Source organism: Larimichthys crocea, chromosome III (genome assembly GCF_000972845.2).
Source record: "Larimichthys crocea isolate SSNF chromosome III, L_crocea_2.0, whole genome shotgun sequence".
Lineage (NCBI taxonomy): Eukaryota > Metazoa > Chordata > Actinopteri > Sciaenidae > Larimichthys > Larimichthys crocea.
In genome coordinates this window covers 22,687,309-22,700,705 of record NC_040013.1, presented here as the reverse complement: position 1 = coordinate 22,700,705, position 13,397 = coordinate 22,687,309, and the positions used below count along the sequence as shown (strand labels likewise).

Here is a 13,397-nt window from a genome sequence, read left to right as displayed (position 1 = left end):
ACACTATCAGCATCTTTTTAATGTGTTTATGTACTGTAGTGCTTCGTATGACTAAAATACTCACCTTCATCTACATGGTTATTATAAAGATGCCAGAGAAATGTTTGTCTGGTTGCTGTTGATCATTCAGTTTAGTGGTGAAGAGGCAAAAGAGAAGAAGTTGCTCTTGGCAATTTCATGGGCAACGCACAGCAGGGTGACAAACTTCAAGTTGCTCAAAGAGTTTTCTCCATCCCCCTCCACCACCTTTGTTCATTGCTGCCTTTAGATATTCCATTACTATCGCCCTGATGGTTACCTTGTTTTTTTACCCACACCAAACAAGCGCTCTCTGGTCACCGCAGACACCATCACCACGGCAACGGCACTGGCACTGGAATGTGGAAATACAGGATATTCATTATTCACCAGCTCAGGCAGGACATGAAAACTGTATTTGCACAATTAGAAAGAGACCGGACGTGAAATATTGAGGTCTTCTCAGTGCTTAGTTGAACAAGAAGTTGATAGTTGGGGGTTAAAGTTGTGGTTTGTAATGTTTAAATCTGATTGGATGTTAAAGGATGAATGCAGTTAGTGGGTCCATGTAAGTAATACAAACATGGATGGGTGATACTCTTTCTTGGCGTTAGGGCTAAATTTGAAGGAGTAGTAGTTGGCAGCCCTGCTACCCACTAACTAACATGTTATATCTGCTTTGTTTGATTTGTACAAGAACTGAGGGTAAAAGAGAGAAGCTGCGGTGTGTTGAATTATTCCTTGAAAGGTCAGGATGTGTTGTGACATCAGCGGAAATTATCTGTCAGTTTAAATACTGCATAAAAAAAAAGATAAACACCACCTTAACATTTTTAAAAGTCTGAGTCATAACCCAATATTTATGAAGCATGAAGTCACATGTTTGTTTCGACTTTCCATGAATGTTACAGTAACACTAACAGATAACTGCTGTATCATCGTTACAATTTATTTATTATGATACCGTAGACGCGACTTGCCTGAATCTGTCTGCGCTCAGACTGATCCAACCTCTCGCTGCTCTTGTTCTTTTATACCAGGCTATAAAAAGATGACAGCAGACTAATTATTAACTCCATGCCTTGTAACTCTACACTACACACACACACACATATACACACAGACACATGACTAATGTTGAACTAAAGGGTGGAGATGAATGGAACAGCTCAGTGTCCGTGCTGAAAACAAGCTACATAGAAACATGCCGTGCTTTTAATATAAAGTTTATTAAAAATAGAACAACATTTGGCAATAAATAAGTATCAAAACATGCTGCTAATATCACTGTCGGTTCTCTATTAATATAATGCTGCGGTATCGGTACAAAGTGTTATTATTGCAACCTGTTTACTTTAAGAGAAGCAGTGTGATCTCGATGATATCAGTAAGAAGGGATGATAATGTCAGCATTGTCTACATTTGCTCAACCGCTTATTTCACACACGTTAACAGGCTTGTCAGTGTGTCATGCGACCACAAAACACACAAAGATGTCTTTGCGAAAGCGCCTTATGTTCTGCGCGGTACGTGTATTCTCATTTCTCGATAAAGAGGCTGCTTTCTTGTCACAATGCAGAGGAGTGTGTCGGTTTCTGTTATGGTCTGCCACGTTGACCTAAAGGATGCATCTATATTACTGTCAACGAATTTCAAGGATGCGTTGATCCCACTAACAAGTGATATCTGTGTATCCAAAGCCTGCAACAAATGCCAATTTCCCAGGTATTTTTGAGAATTCAAGTATCTCTCCATCTAGTTTATTTACATTTGTTTCTTAAGTGGGCAATAATTTGTGACCGAGAGCCAGAAATATTCCAAAATGATTATATTAATGGCACATTTAAGGGTTTTAGTGTTGTCTAGCACACACACATATACGTGGTGTGATGTTACCGTGCCACATTTAGGAGGTCAAAGGTCAACTCTGTGATATCAAAGGCGAGATGCTGATGCATGGGGTCGACGAAGACCTCCGGGCCTCCAGATTGGCCGCTGGTGTGCTGGGTGTGTTTGAGGGTGTCTAGGTAGGCGTAGATGACTCTGGCTCGTTGCTCCTCGGTGGCGGGATCCGCCCAGCGATGACGGGGCAGCGAGGGCGAGTGGAGGAGGAAATAGACCGACGACATGTAGACCTTCGCAAACTCCCGTTTTAAGTAGGACAAGTCTCTCTGCAAGGAGACATCACACACACCTCGGTGGACAATATTCACTGGACACACACACAGATAGATTTGAACTTTTTTTAGCAGAGAAAAGCTTAAACTGTCAGCACCCTCTACAGATGAGTACTGGTACTACATGCACTGACCTTCTGCGCTCTGCTCATGTTGGTCTCCGCATCCAGCCAGACATTCTGAAAGAAAACCTCAATTTTTCATATATATATATTAAACTTTGCACAAATTAGTATTTAAGTTTGACCATGATGCACTCCCTACTGACCCTGAGAGCATCCAGCAGGTCTGGTTGGTCCAGCAGCACAGGGAAGGTAGAGAGTATAGGACTACATATCAGATCTGAAACAGAGAGATGTCTTATTCAAACAGAGTAACAATCAACGTCTCCAATATTTGGATTAAGGGTACTGACGGTGTGTGTTACCTGCATTCTGCATGGTAGGCCTGTCCATCAGTAGCGCGTCGGCCAGCAGCTGCCTGTGTAGAGCCAGCAGGTGGACGCAGCTCAGACAGTGCAGCAGAGTGTCCGGTAGGACGCTGAGGAGGACAACACGCTTGTCACTAACGTACAGAGCACAGCGTATGTTCACACACAAGCATTTGGGTCGAGGTGAGTCATGAATGGGCAAATGATTTGTTGTTCCCCCTGCGTGTGTTGGAGCTCTGTGGTAGTTTTTTTTTTTTCACACCTGAGCTGCGTTCTGGTCCGGCTGTTGACTGATTTCACCTTCACGATCAGTTTGTGCTGCCGCCTGGCCTGAAGCATCTGCTGGAAAACACCAGCTGGAGCTGACAGGAGAGGAGAGGCTCAGATTTTTCTTTGTTTGTTTTACATCCTGCTTACAAGATGTTTGTACATACAGAGCAATGAATTGTTTTTTTCTCTGCAGTTCTCTCTCTGTTCTTACATCCTCTGGTGACTGATGCCTCTACCTCGACATCCTTCTCATAGGGAGTGCCACCGTTCACTGGCAGCTCATACGTCCTACAAACAGGTTAGATTGGATTAGATTTTTAAAGTATCAAGGGCAGATTTATTCAGTCCCTAGTGTTTTAGTCCGTGTGTACCTGTTGGGGATTGGATTTCCAGTGTCATCGGTCAGTTTGAGGAAAGCCCAGCCACAGCTCAAGTCCCCTCTCTCACCTGTAGACTAAAACACACCCCAAAAAACAGGTCTTAACGGTGGTTTTCCATTTCCTGTGTGTGATTCTGTGTCATGCACTGACTTAATCTCATCACTTTCACGCGTTTCCATGTGCATGTGTTTGTCCTTACATTCCGTATAAAGGTGACTCCCAGTTCGAAGAGGATGCCGAGGTCGGGAGATGCAGAGTTGCAGCGTAGGAAACAGTCACCGTCCAGGAAGGTGGGCAGGATACCTGTCATCTGGAGCAAACACACTGGATTTCAGATTAAATTCAGCCTTAAGAACAAGTTCAGTGCCAATTCTTTCAGCACTGAACCTCAGTAACAACAACCAGTCAGAGTGCAAGAAGTAGTTTGAGCAAAGGTCACAACACCTGACCAGACAAACGAGGAAAAACAAAGAACAGTGTGTAAGTGCAGGTTTATAATGTTTTAAACATACCCTTGGAGAGAAGCTCCAGGTCTTGGGGCTCTTGGAGTTATAGGTTGCCCTCACTGTGTGGATGTTACTCAACACCTGAAACAACAAGTACAGCTCGTTCAGAACAGTCGGGAATAGAACAAGAGAGCGAAAAACTAAGAAAGTCCAGTCTGAAAAATGTTGTTAATAAGCTGACAAAACCATCATGGATTGATACATACACACACATACAGGTGGTTTGCAAATGGATTTTGTAGACTAATTATGAATGAATAAAAAGTATTTATTAAATTGTTTTAACACTGCAGAGATTTCAGGTGCGTTAAGAACGTACAGTGTGGCAAACAGCTGTAAACACAGCAGAAATATCCCCACCTGAGTTCCATCAAAGGCGCAGAAGCGAATGTGTCGACTGAGGACCTGAACTCCGACCCCGGGAGTAGGAATCATCCTGCAGCTCCACAAAGTGAAACAAACACAAGTCCTGACCTGCCGAGCACGGACCTACGAGATGGAATGAGTTTGTTCGGTGTAAGAATCTCAGATACGCCGAATAACACAAACACACACAGAGGGAAGGACTGCCTCACCCTGCCGGTGTCTGGGTCCAGGAAGAGGTCACTAAAGGAGAGCTTTGACGGGCTAAGCTCAGGCTGAATACAGTGACTTCCTCTGTATGTTGAACCTAAAAGAATAATACACAAATGGTTACAGCTTTGCCTTTTAATCATCGCTGTATTTATCATTCAAAGAAGTACTAGTACTAAAGGCATGACTGTCGCTCTTTGACCTTCCACCAGCAGTTTATTGAGGGTTGATGGTCTAAATCCTGAAGGTATAGCCCCCATGGCGGAGAGCACATCTGTTGCATCAATCTGTTTCACACACACACATACACACACTCAGTGAAAACCATACATACGTTGTACATACAATTCACAACTGTGGCTTTAATGTTGACAGTAAAATTAGCAGCAGTGTGTGGACGTTTACCTCAGTCAAAGCCTTTCTGACTGTTCCCCAGTTGGAATATGAAGCACCGCTGTTGAAGAACAGAGACATTCGGATTGAACCGGTTGATGATGGCGGTTGTTCGTCATGCAGATAACGAGCCGTCTCTAATTACTTTGTTACTGACAACAGACAGTCAATCTACAAAATCTACAGAAAGTAGAACCTCTGTTTCTCTTTGTCATCGCTCAGTTCTTCATCATCTTGCTCTTCCTCCTGCTCTAACTCCTCCTCGTTTTCATCATCGTCGCCATCTTCATCGTCATCATTATCATCAATACCAGAGCCGATCTGAAAAGTGAGTGAGTTTTAACTCCCAAAGATCCAGTGTTTTGTATTTTCATATCAATCATATTTTCTAAGAGGTTTTCCTAAAGCTCTTCAGCTAAATAAATAAACACCAGTCACTAGTTTGTGATGCAGATGTTTAGCAGGTTGTGTACCTTCAGGTAGGTTTTTGGAACCACTCCTCTGTTGCCTTTGCTGTCCTGAGCCAGCCACCATCCATCTGCAGTCGTCCTGATAATCCTCAATACTTCCCCCCTCTGAAAACAGCATGAAAACAACAAGACTTCACCTGTGAGTTCACATGATTCACAGGCAGAGTTTCTCTGCTTGATTTCACACTGTCTCTCTGTCAGCCTTTCATTGTACCTGCAGGGCTCTGATTAGGAAGGCAAGAGCACCCTCTTCTGAACAGTAATATAATAAAAAACTAAAGTATTAAGCCAGTCTGTCTGACTGCTGTCTACTGTAGGTAACACACAATGTATGCTCAGACAACCCCACTTTAAAAAAACCCCAAACTATCCCTTTAAAGAGCCTGGGTCCAGGTTTCAGTGGAATACTTGACCAGAAAGAGGTAAAGAGGTAAATTTCAGTCTGCCAACTGTGAAAACAGCAAGAAGGTTGCGTGAAGCATCCTTGAGTAGCTGAGGAGTTGGTTGGGGACAGAAACTACTGGAATGCTTAGGCTGCAACTTCAGCTGACCTCTGGCTTCTAATTTTAACCACCTTACAGACCCCCGCATGTTGCTGACGTAGACGTAGACGTCTCTAAAACGGGAAGTACTTCACCTGAACAGACAGATCTCCCTCCTGCTCTCCTTTGAAATCACTGAGGACCGTGTAGACACGAAGGCTTGACTGAGAGGGCGGTTTCGCTGCCCGCCTTTCGTCTTCATCGTCGTCAACATCATCATCACTGCTGTCTTCGTCATCGTCATCATCTTCGTCATCATCATCCTCCTCACTATCTTTCTTTGAAACGTCGCTGTGGATCAAAACATGGTCATGTGAATGTAAAACTAGTGTTTTTTTCCTCTACAACCTTAGAAAACATTGAAATATTGAACTACAAAGTTTCTGTGCGACTCCTTTAAAAAGGACAAGCGTAGATTAAACCAATTCACTGTGCGGTGAACGCGCAGGTCACTGACCCCGCAGCAGAACTGGGTCCTGGCGGTGAAAGCTTCAGAGAGAGTGTGTCTATACGCTCCAACATGTCCTGCAGTCGTCTCTCCTGTTCCTGCTTCCTCTGATCATAGTTCCCCACTGGAGCTGGCTCGTCAGCCTAGAAAGCGACAAAAATCATGGCAGTATATTTACCGACTTCAAGAGTCTAGAAGAAGAGAATAAGACACAATACGTACACAGTACAGTGCTGACAGTACAGTACAGAACTAACCTTGCCCAGTTTCTTCAGTGACTTTAGTGTCTTCTCTGCCGATATCTGCAGTTCTTGACATCTGTTGGGTTAATCGTAGGTTTAGAAGACAGTCAAATCTCATGGAAAAAGATGATTAAAATCAGATAAATCCTGACAGGATAAAAAGAAGTAACAGACATAAGAATCAGAGTACAGCTATGCCTCTTCAATAGTGTGGATGAGGTCTTAACTGGAGTAACACTAGTGTAGGAAGCAGTGTTGTACCTCTGTAATGCCTTTTCAGTGGACACATCCTGAGTCTGCACGTCCTTCACCAGACTGTCAAACTGGATTTAGAAAAACAAACAAGATGAATTAGAAATGAACACATGAGCAGTCCAGGTCAAACTGCATTACAGTGTGTGTATACTTGATGTTTAATGATACATATAGCTCTGATCTGTTCTATATTTCGGGTGTAGTTCATTGTCATTTTACAATATATTTGTGTTGATTTGTCCTGTACACGTGACATCTATTGCACGTCTGTCCGTCCTGGGAGAGGGATCCCTCCTCTGTGGCTCTTCCTGAGGTTTCTTCCACCTTTTTTCCTTGTTAAAATGTTTTTTATGGGCAAGTTTTTCCTCACTCGAACCGAGGGTCTAAGGACAGAGGGTGTCACTCCCTGTACAGATTGAAAAGCCTCAGAGGAAAATGGACTTTGTGACTTTGGGGCTATACAAATCAAATCTGATTTGATTTGTTTCATTGGCAACAAAACTACAGTCCAGCAGCCTATGTGGAAACTACTTCAAACAGGTCATAGAGGCTTTCTTTGAATGTTTTCTAGAAACCAAAAAGCAGCTAATCATGAGAAAATGCTCAATGTTTGCCTTTGTTTACATGTTTGAATAAGAGGCTAACCAATACAAAATGACGACTAGCTTTACACTAGCGTAAAATACACATGTAAAACGGTTTTTATAATAAATCTGGCATATTTTCCACACACGTGGAGCTGCGTTAGGATCACTTTATTTTGGAAAGTGCTCGGTTAGTGGCTGCAGATCTCTTCTTCAACACGTAAGCGAGCGTCATTTCTGTCACAGACCTGTTTTGTGATGTCGTCCACTTCCCTCTGGACGAGCTGCAGAGGTCCTTTTCTCTTGGGTGGCATTTATTTGTTGTTTACAGAGAATAATCCACGTGTGACAGACTCGCCTTTGCAAAGCTAGCTGACGCTACATTTCTTTGACCGGTCGCTAGGCAACTAAATTGTTCTTCTTCTTTGTCTGCATCCCTCAGATGTTGCATTTACTGCCCCCTGCTGGACTTTACTTCTTTACTCCTTCCTCTTTGTTATATTCTTTTAATTAAAACAAGATACCTCATAATGATTTTCCTCCCTTCTCTAGATTTCCCATCCTCTATTATACTCTTGAAACTATTCTCCACTGCTCATGCCTTCATCATCTCTTCCCTCTCTTCTCTTTCATATCAATGACAAGCAACAATCACACACTCCACTGTCTCCCCACATCTACACCAACCAGGATGTAGATGTGTTCAATATGAAAGGACGCTCACACATATTTCTTCTGCTGTCTACTTCATGTTTTTATTGTGTTTTATCTTGTTGTGCAGCACTTTGGAAACCCTGTGCTAGAAATCATGCTATATAAATGAAGTGGATTGGATCTTTTAAATTCATACTCCTGACTTCTTTCCCCACCACAGAGAAGTCCTGTAATTTTTCAGGCTAACCATTACATTTGTCTATTTACAGCAGGGGGAACACATCCTGACAGCTTGGATTATTACTGTCAAATATTGTTCCCCCTTTGTAATTGTATGTTCTAAAAAAAAGTAAGTATACACTATGTATTTTTTTGTTTAATGATATTAAAGTCTTTAATGCATGTCTGAGACTCCTTTAATGTTGAACAGAGGGTTTCCAAAGTGCTGCACAACAAGATAAAACACAATAAACAACACAATAAAAACATGAAGTAGACAATAGAAGAAATATGGGTGAGCGTCCTTTTATATTGAACAGAGGGGAACAGTATCTGACTGTAGCTGTCAGGATGTGTCCCCCCTGTTTTAAATGGTCAAATTTAATATCAGCCTGAAAGAAAACAGGATTTATCTGTTGTCCCAGTTTAAAAATAAAATGTGGATTTCACTTCTACAATACAACAGGGTAAAACTTGTGTAAGTGCATGTATGCTTGTTGTGAAACATGCTGCCTTCAAGTTCAGCTCGTTAGTTTGTGTTTTCAAGTCCTTAAGCAGTCCAAATTATGATTTCAACACAGAATTCCCGCTTTGCTTTAGACAAAAAATGTTAAATGTTGCTTTTGTTTCTTCTAAAGGTCACTTCTCGGTAAATCTACCTGCTATTTTCCCTTTAAAAATACGAAATTACGACGTTTTTGGGTGGACGAGAAGGCACCAAACACTCAGTGTTATGTCATTTAACTATCATGGCTGCACCCGTCGCGCTTATTCAGGGGGCCGGCAGAGGACTGGGGCTTGAATTCTGCAAACATATCTTAAAAAACAAAACAAAACCCGCTGCGGTTATAGCGACATGCAGAAACCCGGACGGAGCAGCCGAGCTGCGGGGTCTTGCCGTCCAACACCCGGGCAGAGTGACGGTCCTCCGGCTGGACGTGAACCGAGAGGAGGACATCCGCGGGGCTGCGGAGCGGGTTAAGGAGAGCTTCGGTCGGCTGGACATCATCGTTAACTCCTCGGCGATGCTTCACCCCTCAGGAAAAGGGGAGACCAGCTTGAGAGATGTTTCTGCTCAGGTAAAAACATGGTGTTATAACAGTCTGAGGATAAAAAAGTAGAGTAAAAGAGAGATAACTATGAGGTTTTGTAAGGGTCATTGTGGGTTAAGTGGACTCCTGAGCTAATTATGTTATTTTAAATGGACCATACTTTAGAAATACAATGTTAGAAGCCACATTAGTTTAGATAGATAGCAAGGAAATTAAACATGTGCAGAGAAATTAGACTTATGCTGTTTTTACAAAGAGAAAACTATATATTAAATGTAAAAAAAATCTTTATAGAAATAAGATATAGAACTGCAAATAGACATTTAAAAAACTATAGACAATTAAATTGGCTGTAGAGAATGATTGATAGTCTAGAATGAATAATAAAATGTCCAGCCAGGAATTAGTGCAGCAGAGAATGAGTCTGTCAGTTGTTCTTTGTGTCCTTCCTGCCATAACTGAGAGGCGTTGGGACAGTTTTATGGTTTTATGGAAAGAGTCTGCCACTGAACAGCCTCCTCTGCCCGGCGGGCCTGTTGTGCAGAGGAGGTTGTGCATTGTCCAGTGTGGCCTTCCCTCTGCCACTGTCACCAGTGAGTCCAGCTCTGTGCCAACCACTGAGCCAGCCCACACCTTACCAGTCTGTCCAGTCGAGCTTGTGTCCCCTCTTCCAACCTAGCAAACCACAGCATAGAAGAGGACAAGATCATCAGATCAGAGATTATTGAAATTAAGTCAGGATGTTTTTATATATTGCTCCATATAGCATAATTGTTCTTCCAGTAACTCAAGGGACTTGATTTATTGAGTAAATAATATATTTTCCCTGTGATCTGTTTTTTGTTCATCCATTTCTATGACTTTAGGGAAATATCTGAACACAAGGAGGAACATTTGATTACACTTCACACCCATTCATTCACACATTTGTCTCTCTCAGTTCCGCCCATCACGTATGTTAATTCATCTTTATCCCCTTTCAGGGCATCATATCTACCTTGACGACCAACACAGTAGGTCCTCTGGTCATGGCCAAGTACTTTGCACCCCTCCTTCAGAAGGGTGGAGGTGGTTTCGGTCAACAGCCTGCAGAAAAAGCCAAACAGCACAGTGGCATCATCGTCAACATCACCGCCAAAGTGGGATCTATCGGAGACAACGGTGGGTGTTTTGTGGCTGGCGGCGCTGTACGCACATCATGTAGACTACACAACTCAGAGGAAAGTTTTATTATTATGACCCTAAATCACAAGATAAGTAATTTGAGGTGTCTGCACAAAGATGCATAGTTACAGTTAGTATTATTATACACATATAGTTTACATCAAGATAGTTATTTTGGTCGTCAGCTGTTCTTTTGAACCATCTTGACTTTGAGGTTATTTGGAAAGGGGTATCAAAAAACCATCCGGTTGGCACCGTTGACAGGAGAGATGATATTTATGATGTAGCAGGGGAAAGATCAGGTCAAAGGTTAAGGGCATATATTGGGGTATCCTGGAAAAGGGGCCTATCTTCTTCCTTTTTCCATCTGACACAAGTTATATGATATTGTTAATTTTGTTTGCATGTCTTGGAAGCATGATCTCCATCGTATAAAATGGCTTGTCCCGCATAGTTCAGGAGAGTCTCAATATTTGGCCAGGGGCTCTCCAGGTAACGTTTTACTAATAAATTTGTTATGCAACTAAGACAGTGTCAGCGGAGTTTCTCTTCAAACATCTTCAACTGCATCACCACTGAATATACGACAATTTCTAGGTCAAGTATGCTTGCTAACGTAGTATGATATGACTCATTTGTGACCCATGTTTTCCTCTCTCCACCTCTGCCTCCTCCTCTCAGGTCTTGGTGGTTGGTACAGCTACAGAATGTCTAAAGCAGCTCTCAACATGGCAACCAGGAATCTGTCTATAGAGCTAGGACGCAGCCGGCCCAAGGTAGGTTTGAGTGTTATTATATAAAATATAGAAATCTGTGTCCATTGTATCTAGATTTGATGAAGCTTGTTTGTGGTTTTTCCAGGTGGTGTGTGTTTCCTTACATCCGGGAACAGTGAACACGGACCTCTCCAGACCATATCACAGGAACGTGCAAAAAGACAAGCTGTTTAGTACAGAACACTCTGTGGACTGTCTGATGAGCATCATCGACACACTTAATATCGAAAAGACTGGCAAGGCGTACAGCTGGGACGGGACTGAACTTCCTTGGTAGAATCAATAAATGGACAAAGAGAGAGATGAATTCACTCGCCTCTATTGAAGTTGGTGGAGTCACAGTCCAAACAGTCAAAAATAAACCTCTACTTTCTACTACCTCACACCCAGCCAATGTGCTTAAATCACCTCTAACACTTCTGCTAATCATAATGCCATCGCATAAAGGCCTTATGAGACCTTAAAGGTCCAGTGTGTACAATCTAGGGGGTTATATTGTCAGAATATGGCATAAATCAAATATATAATACTCATAAGTATATTTCCATTGATGTATAATGACCTGAAAATATGAATAAATGTGTTTTTGTTACTTTAGAATAAGCCTTTAGTCTTCAGTGGCCTAGAACAACCAATCACTTAACCACTGAATTATGTATCACCGAATCAAATAATCAAAATGCAGCAAAAGATTCTGAAAAATAACACTAACTCCTTGTCCAAACAAACTTGTATGGCCATAGTTTTGATGATACAAATGTGACACAACTTATATTTAACTTTTCAAACCTATGAAATACATTTTTTCTTCTGGTTTCAGGAGCAAACCTCCTGCATTGTATAGATGTGAGTGTGTGTGTGTGTGTTTGTTTGTGCAGGCCTTATTTACAGAAGAGACTTATTGAAGAGAAGAGACTTAAAGCATAATTGGCTGGTAATGAATGAGCTCAATCCTGTTAAGGGATTTTTGTACAACGCTGACCTGATTCTTACCGAGTTTAGGTCACCGGGTTAACTTGTCATTACAACCATATGGTGCAAAAAAGTTAAATAATGTTCTTAATTTCATTTGACTTTTACTCTAGATTAGAACACAGCACACTTATTAATTTATAGTTAGTTAATTACTTGTAACCAGAAGATGGCAGCATTTCAAGACTTCATCAGTGCTTCACATTTATGGCCTTCTCTCAAGTGAATTAGTGACATTATGGACATGACGGTGCCTGTTTATCTATGGTCATATGATGGTCTATATTTCCAGGAATTAATTGTTTTCAATGTAGTGAGTTAGTGATACCATAACAGACAATATTGCCAATATGTCTGCATTGTGACTTTATATTTTAAGGCAAGGATGTCAGATTTATCATCATGGTGCAAATGTGCATTACAGTTTGCACATGTACACACGTCTTAAAAAGTTTTATCGGGAATATCAGTTACAAACTATAGCATCTACAGCTTTAAATACATATACAGCATTTTAAAAACTCCTGTTTACATCAGGATTATCAGGATGACTGTTCTCCTTTATCAAGCTGACATTGTTGTTTTTTGACCTTTGTATCTTGACAAAAGCGTGCTTGCAATCAAATGCTCTGCCTGAGATCAGGTGACCCTTGAATAATAATCTCAGGTCCCTTTTGAAATAAATCTTAATCTTAATGTAAAGGGGGGAGCTGTTCACACATGTCCCAGATTAAACCGATTCAAAACAACAAAAGGCTTATTATCAGATGCTATTGTTAATAGAAACACACAGTGTTAACGCAGAGAGATGTTTCTGCTCAGGTAAAACATGGTGTTATAACAGTCTGACTTGCTGTCTGCAGGGACGCTCCTGGGCTAATTCTGTTATTTTAAATGGACCATACTTAACAAACACAATGTTAGAAGCCACATTAGTTTAGACAGATAGCAAGGAAATTAAACCGATTCAAAACAACAAAAAGGCTTGTTATCAGACACTATTGTTAATAGAAACACACACCTACATCTGCCTGCAGCACCATACACACCATTATCTTCACCCCCTTTTGTATAATATATTATCTCTAATATAATATATATATATATATATATTATCTATATATTATATATACATACACATGTATATACATGTATATTATATATATATATATATATATATTAGATTAGATATACTTTCCCACCACTGGGAAATTTACTTGGTACAGGAAAGTGTAACATACACTACAGAATTAGAAAAAAGTAGAAAAGGCA

General features: G+C 41.3%; 2 protein-coding genes across 2 annotated transcripts; one reads left to right on the top strand and one right to left on the bottom strand.

The window, feature by feature from the left end:
* Window positions 1–1,858: 1,858 nt before the first annotated feature.
* Window positions 1,859–7,699, bottom strand: nphp1 (nephronophthisis 1). The gene is made up of 20 exons (XM_019260579.2): window positions 7,537–7,699; window positions 6,711–6,772; window positions 6,465–6,525; window positions 6,217–6,350; window positions 5,855–6,050; window positions 5,221–5,322; window positions 4,944–5,068; window positions 4,760–4,808; window positions 4,557–4,641; window positions 4,357–4,451; window positions 4,142–4,270; window positions 3,788–3,862; window positions 3,475–3,585; window positions 3,267–3,349; window positions 3,107–3,183; window positions 2,888–2,987; window positions 2,623–2,735; window positions 2,464–2,537; window positions 2,330–2,374; window positions 1,859–2,189 (listed from the first exon to the last, which is right to left on the bottom strand). The coding sequence occupies exons 1-20, from the start codon at window positions 7,600–7,602 to the stop codon at window positions 1,911–1,913; spliced, it is 2,061 nt and encodes a 686-aa protein (XP_019116124.2). The 5' UTR covers window positions 7,603–7,699; the 3' UTR covers window positions 1,859–1,910.
* Window positions 7,700–8,882: 1,183 nt separating this feature from the next.
* Window positions 8,883–12,890, top strand: zgc:65997 (C-factor). The gene is made up of 4 exons (XM_019260581.2): window positions 8,883–9,240; window positions 10,197–10,374; window positions 11,059–11,153; window positions 11,239–12,890. The coding sequence occupies exons 1-4, from the start codon at window positions 8,911–8,913 to the stop codon at window positions 11,428–11,430; spliced, it is 795 nt and encodes a 264-aa protein (XP_019116126.2). The 5' UTR covers window positions 8,883–8,910; the 3' UTR covers window positions 11,431–12,890.
* Window positions 12,891–13,397: the final 507 nt, after the last annotated feature.